The 7,838-nt window shown below is 30.6% G+C and overlaps 1 protein-coding gene across 1 annotated transcript; it reads right to left on the bottom strand.

Moving 5' to 3' along the window:
• Positions 1-2,499: 2,499 nt before the first annotated feature.
• On the bottom strand, positions 2,500-4,002 carry LOC143917346 (uncharacterized). Its single transcript, XM_077438827.1, has 5 exons — positions 3,954-4,002; positions 3,540-3,830; positions 3,315-3,452; positions 2,579-2,713; positions 2,500-2,507 (listed from the first exon to the last, which is right to left on the bottom strand). The coding sequence occupies exons 1-5, from the start codon at positions 4,000-4,002 to the stop codon at positions 2,500-2,502; spliced, it is 621 nt and encodes a 206-aa protein (XP_077294953.1).
• Between the last annotated feature and the right edge of the window lie 3,836 nt (positions 4,003-7,838).

The following is a 7,838-nucleotide window of genomic DNA, read 5'->3' as shown; positions in this document are numbered from 1 at the left end:
ACTGCGGATTTTGCCGAAACACAGGCTACAACCAGAGGATCTTCGAATCGCACGATTTGCGCGACAAAAATGGCAATCTGACGTGTCCAAAGCTGCGCGAATACAAGTGCCCGAAATGCAACCAATTTGGCCACACCCGGTCTTATTGCAAAACTTGTGAGTATTATTTTCGTGAACACTTTTCTGTACTTCCAATGTATTCGATTTTAATCGTACAAATATTTTAAACTTGCTCAATAAATATATATTATTTTTTTGTTTTTACAGTCAAGACGATTAGTGGCCACTGTTAGGGTTGGTGTTGATGTTGGATCTTCCCGAAATCTCCATTTTACGACTAAATTTCATACGAAATGAATCACGTCATAGTTTTTACCTTACATAGCTTAGTTTTATTTTTACATATATATTGACTAATTATTTGTAATATGTTGTAAAAGATAATTTTCTGACACATGTTATTATTTTTTTTTATCAATCAACTAAAATTTTGCACCAAATATTTTTAAGATTCTTTTTTTAAGCTGAGGAAATACGATTAGTATTGTTAATACGATATGTCATATTTTGAGTGATTATTTTTAGATATGAACACATAAATTGTAGTTCGTTCTAGGTAATTGGTATGTCTCATTTAATTATTTAATCTACTCATACATAATTAGAAGATATTAGTAACCCAGAATTTTTTAAAAGCTTTTATTAATTTTATACTTTCATATGTACATATTACACATTTATATCAATTTTATTATATTTTTATATCCTCTCTATTTACATATGTAATTACCTAATAACATGTATTTACTATATATTTTGCTTTAAGATTATTTTTGTAATTATTTTTCTACTTTTGAAATAAATTCGTATATTTACAAAAATGAGCTTTTCATATTTTACCCTTATGGCAATCATACCTCCATCATTGAACTTTATTTTTCCACCTCATCAACTTTATACACACACACACACATGTATGCATATTAATATACACACATGTGTACAAATACTATTTACATACCTTTTTTTTTAATTTTCATATTTACATACACCCGTAATGTTCAGCTAAATTTAATACAATATGACAATCTTACTGTAGGTAATATCAAGTAATTTATTGGTCATGAAAATCCAAAAAGAATTATATAGTAGTTTTGTACATATATGGTACATAATATCTATAAATTATTGAATCAGAAGACATTTTATCAAGTAATCTTCAGTTGGTTTTTCACAATCTTTAAAACGTCGAAAATTGTAATTTAACCAATTGGAGCCAGTGAATACGTCATTTCCGTAGTGAAAATATAACTATATGTAGATACTACCCATTGAAAATGTACAGGTCTATTAGCTACAGAAGGCGCGTGCACAGTACTCATACAAATGCATTTTTCATATACAGGCTGTTATTTATATATTTTATTTCAACCGATCGTGTAATGTTTTTAAGATCTATGACATAATTTGGGTGGCATATTTATTTAATATTTGAATACGTACCACGAATAAAATGATAAATAGAATTTTTTTAAATTATAAGTAAAACAAACGTACGTATGCAAAAATTAATACGAATTAATTAATTTGGAAAGATATATGGATCTCTTCAGTCGAATTACATTTTTTTCAATAAGTATTTGTTTATTATTTTTCATCTTTCTCCATTTGAAACCTAGCCTACGAACGATAACTCTTAACGAAGAAATTGCACCTTTAAATTTTAAACTGTCTTTCAAAACTTCTAATAACTTTTGTAGGGTCGGTTTTTCGGGTAGGGTTTTGTAAGAACGCGTTACGTCAGTTTGTGGGGGTTGATCGGTGACTGACCAGTGAAACTGGAAAAAATCAACCTGTAGTGCACACTTGATCACTGAGCAAAAATCACCGAGCAATACAAAAAATAATTGTTGTTTCTGTCATGCTCGGAAAGTGGGTGCGTATGAAAGGGACCAACTGATTGTCCTAGAAAACATATACAAAAAATCTTATTCATATCTTCACGGATACAATATGCGTGTTTGTATTGGTACGTGCCAGCTTTCGCTGCACGAGCTATAATAGGGATACGAATCCACTGAAACACTATTGTAGCTATGATACCACTGATGTTATAATTTCACTTTAACATATCATATCCTACGAATCAGGTGGATTATGTTAATTAGGATTTAAAATATGTTTCTGTACTTAAGGAAATCTGCTATCGTTAGCATTTTTTTTAAATTATAATTTGTAATAATCAACATAAGTGTATCATACAAAAGATTTTTATTCAAAATTTAAAACGTATTCAATACATGATTAGAAACTACATAGATACAAAGCAATACTAGAAAAGTACATAAATAAAACAGCAAATATTTTACAAAATTTTTACAGTAGTTTTTTAGTATTATTATTATTATTTATATTTTATATCAAGTCGATATTCCATTTTATATCGTTGATCGTCATATTAGGAACCGTAGCTGAAACAACACGATGAATTTATGGTCTTTAATTTTCTGAAAACAAAAAAAATCCAATTTTTTACATGAAATTTGATTTACTCCAAAATTATAAGATCAAAACTCACCATAACTCCGGGAATAATGATAAATATCATTGATCCTTTCCATTTCTATAGCATTCTGGTGAAGTCTTATCTGTCGATTCCTTTCCTCCAGCTCTACCTGTAGCCTGGACATCAAACGACGCATGCGGACGATAGCTGAAAAATTCAAATTTCAAAATCAAAATTAATCACAACTGGTCCAAAAAAACGTTTTAGGTTACATGGTTAAATAACGGTTTTTCATTCATCCTACTACTGAAAAAATATGTACCTACCAAAAAATTCACACATTTTTACAAAACAATGTTTTTATAAGGGGTGGGAGTCATTATGCAATATTGTATCATCTTTGGAAATCTGTATGCAAAAAAATCAAGCTAAAAACTTACCTTTCAGCTCGATTGAAGTGTGTGTATGTAGGTACACAATTCGACAGAAATTAGAAGCTAAAAACTATTTGTAAAATCAAATTCCAACTGGTTCAAAAAACGTTTTAGGTTACATGGTTTAATAATTTTTCATTCACCCGACTATTGAAAAAATACTCACGATAAATTCACACATTTTTACAAAACAATATAAAACAAATAAGGGGTGGGAGTCATTTATGCATAGACACAGTATTCTTTCATCTTCGGAAATCTGCATGTAAAAAAAATCTTTTAACCTTTCAGCTCGATTGAACATTTTGACAGAGATAAGAAGCTAAAAACCGTTTGTAAAAAAAATATTTATATAAAAGCAAATTCCAACTTACGAGTAACAAAATTATCGATAGGAAACATTTCTTGAAATCTCGCTCGAATGAATTTTGAATCCAATTTTTGATGCTGTTCGATCGCGTCGATGCGCTTCTTCCAATACGAGCTTTCGATGATATTGTTTCTTGCATGTCCTACGAATGTGAAAAATTCAAATTTTAAATGGCTCCACAATCTAAAAATCTCCACACAAATTTAAATACTACTCAGATTCAACTCACCAGGCTGTGGTATTTTAAAACGAGAGGCTTTTTCGAAGGGAGCCGAGTCGACCATCTTAGTTAGAGATGACACAATGGTTACGTAAAATTTTCCTGCGTCCAAACACATACGACACTGACAATCATTGACGAGATCATCTTCGTTTGGGGGACGATCAACTTCCTTATTTTCGACGGCTCGGCTTAATTTTATTGTCCAATTGGAAGATTGAGTTCTGTTGAACTCGTCGAGAATTTTCATGAATCCACCGAACTTCATCGTGTCGAATTTGTTGAAGGCTTTTAGATTATCTGTAAGAATGAAAATTAAGTCAGTAAATGAAAGTACAAACCTACGTATGTATGTAGTATGATAAATTCACAAATTCAAAAACAAATTGCTGCTCACTTGGTGCAAGCAATTTGATGTCACACCTACTTGTTCGATGTCCGTGCGGTAAATGAAGAGTGTGGTCAAGTCCATATCTACCTGATAGTTTTAAGTTCTGTACTTTCCGATTTCGAAATCCGACAAAAATGTGCGCTTTTAAAAACGGCGAGATTTTGACGAAAGATAAGGGATTGTTCAGCGGTTTCAATAATATTATGTGCATATGATGAAACCTGAATTAGTCAACGAATGTCCTGTGATAAGATTAGATCTGATGAATATTAAATTCTCAATTTTGAGTTTGTGAAATTTGAAAGGTAAAGATAATTATTTTGATCATATTTTTGACTGTTGAAAGTGCACATTACATTGTGCATTGGGTTGTACACTACTTACTATAGATATGTATGGATATACATACATATATTACTTAAAGCTCTAAATGACCTCAGTTTATTTCTTATGCACCCATAAACACATTTGATTGAAATTAAATTTCTCATACATTTCATAAAATCATATTGATTTTGAAATATTGAAATTTAATAACTATTGTCAGATTTATTTTAAAATTTGTATTCAATATGTTGTATACATAGCAATTCATGTTTATTTTTATTAAAACACCCATTTATACCTACAAATTGATGATTCGTTGCCATTTATTTTTTGCATTTTACGTTTAATTTATATTTAAAAATGTAGGATGTGGCGGATCTAAGGGACGAATTCATATATAATATCTACTTATGTATAATTTTAATTTTTCATATTCAAATATATTAGTCACAATATAGAAATAACTGATTTATGTAGGTAAAAAATTGTGTTTTGTATTTTGGTTGTTTGTAATTAAATTTTCAATAGATTGAGTTCCCAAACTGGAGAGTATATTTTGTGACTCCGTAGACCGGGGATAAGTTTTAATTAACTTAATTTTCGAAAAACTACGTTCACCACTTGTTATAGTATTCGCATAGTAACTCAAATGTTCGGATGTAATTACTGTAAATGTCGTTTCATGAAATTTAATACCATAAGTCGATTAATTTTACCATTTATTTGAAAGATAGGTTTTTTAACTAATAAACTTATCTCAAAGTTCATATGTACATATTCAGCTAGTAATTCAAATAAGTAATTGCCGATTTTTATTATAATTATTATTCGTGGGGCTGACAACTCCTCATCCGGCCCTGTTCAGATAAGTAAATATTTGCCAATCGTGGGTATTTCCAGTGTTTGGTGATAAGTCACCGATTTCTCCCAATCCGGCCCTGTGTTATGTCAGCACTGTTTCAAAATATCTGTTTGTAAATTTTAACTAATATTTAAAAGCTTTCATATGTACATACATATGTATAATAGACTGTTTTAAAATTGCGTAATTTTTTTTTTGTATTATAGATACTTTTTGTTTTTGCAAATTTTATTTATTTTCTTTTTAAATTTAATTATATTGGAGATTTTTGTATATACATACATACATATACTAACATATGTACGTATGTAAGTATGCATGCTGTAATCACTCATTTCTACTAAGCCGGCCCTGTGTCTCGTCTGTACATTCATACATAAGCCATACAAAATATCCCTGTTATTGGATGTTTTTCCTTCTACTAATATTTAAAGTTATTTTCGAGTAATTTTTATTAATATTTCGAGTAATTTTTATTATATAGTTTCCTTTTTGAGTATTTTTTTTTCTGAAATGAATTAAAAAAATACATCTTAAGAAATTCATTAACTGGCGAATCTCTTTGGGCATCCATATTGATGAAAGTCATAAAATATGAAGTAAACATAATACATTTGGCTACACATTAAAGGCAGCAAAAATCTTTTTAATAAATAAGTGTTTTGGACGTATTATATTTAGGAGTTAATATAATATAATGAAACCAGTATAAGTCAACAAAATATATCCTGCGATAAGATATTCCGATGAATATTCAATTCTCAATTTTTAGTTTGCATAGCTTGAAAGGTATTTTATAATTTTTGATCACATTTTGGCTGTTCAATTTGCATATCGTGTTGTGCATTGACTTGTACACTTCATACATACATACATATGTTCCAAATACCTATGTATATACATACGTATATTATTTAAAGATCGAAATGACCTACTAATATTATTAAAACACCCATATATACATACAAACAATCGATTTAAAATATAGTATTTTTACATTTTATAAAAACATCAAGTTCAGGAAAAGGTCAAGAGTTAAGAATTAAGGTTCGAATTTCATTTTCTGCTTCGATTAAATGTATTTTAAATTTTGTGTATCTTCGTATATAAACAGTTTCAATATAATTTTAAATAAAAATAAAAACATCACGGATTTTACGAACCAAACAAACATACTAAGTCTCTTTCGAAATTATTTATTAGATGTACATTTGTGTGTTTAAATATATAATATTATATATTATATAATTTGTCCCTTTACTTTTAAATACATACATACATACATATGCATGTTCATATTTATAATAAGTACCAAATGCATATTTCAATTTATGTTTTCCTCGGTGACATTATCGAAAGGCTATCGCCGCAACCTATATTTTCTTAAAAACTGCTTAGAGTATGGAGATATAAGGTATATTTATAATATCCATAAAACGTGAAAATATCATCAATTCAAATTTTCGTACTTTTTAGGAGTGGCGTGTAATATTATATTATTTCGAAAGCGCGCGCCCAAATCCAGGTACCTACCTGGATTTTTCGAAAGCACGGGCCCAAGCTCAGGTAAGTACAAACGGCTCCAACCGCTTCTCAAATGTTCATTTCCGAAGGAACACTTGCAACAGTAAGACCTGTCCTCTGCAGTCTACACTTCTGTTTTGTACCACTCACTCCCGTTTTCAACACGATGACGTCGACTCTCCGAGATCTCGATTTTTACAGTGAGTTCCATTTAATTTTGTTTTTTCCTTTCATACAATACACCGTAACTACATATTTACACTGTTACTGCATAATATAATACATGTCATATAATTATATATATTTTTTAATTTCAGCCGTCTTCACCAAAATAGAGTACTACGCGAAGAAATACGACTGGAGTTTGAAATTGGTCTTTCGTATCTACGAAGACTTTTTTACGAAACAAAGTCTCTTTAAAAATAACTCCAACACAAATGATGGTATGTAATTATTAAACAGTGGTTTTTATGTTGTCGTTGTTGTCATTTTGTTGTAATTTGTATGGTTTATTTTTCAGTATCGGTAGACGATATCGATCCACGTATAATTCGGCGACCGAGACCGGGGGTCCAACTGCCGATAGTCAATCTGCGACAAGATGGCGATACATACCCGTTTCCCGGGAGCGACAAAGACTTGAAGATCACCCCTCCTATCAGTCCACCCCCCCTAGCAGTCCCCATACGTGAGTAGACAAATTGTGAATCGCAATCTTAATCATTATTTGTATCCAAGCATTATTGATTTTGAATTATTTTTCAGAATGTTCTCAACCGATTAAGCACTGCGGATTTTGCCGAAACACAGGCTACAACCAGAGGATCTTCGAATCGCACGATTTGCGCGACAAAAATGGCAATCTGACGTGTCCAAAGCTGCGCGAATACAAGTGCCCGAAATGCAACCAATTTGGCCACACCCGGTCTTATTGCAAAGCTTGTGAGTATTATTTTCGTGGACACTTTTCTGTACTACCAATGTATTCGATTGTAATCGTACAAATATTATAAACTTGCTCTATAAAAATATATTATTTTTTTGTTTTTTCAGTAAAGACGATTAGTGGCCACTGTTGGAGTTGGTGTTGATGTTGGATCTTCCCGAAATCTCCATTTTACGACAAAATTTCATACGAAATGAATCACGTCATAGTTTTTACCTTAGCTTAGTTTTATTTTTATATTAATTTTCTGACACATGT

The sequence above is a fragment of the Arctopsyche grandis genome, chromosome 9, assembly GCF_051622035.1.
Source record: "Arctopsyche grandis isolate Sample6627 chromosome 9, ASM5162203v2, whole genome shotgun sequence".
Classification (NCBI taxonomy): Eukaryota; Metazoa; Arthropoda; class Insecta; order Trichoptera; family Hydropsychidae; genus Arctopsyche; species Arctopsyche grandis.
This window is presented reverse-complemented; position numbering and strand designations above follow the sequence as displayed.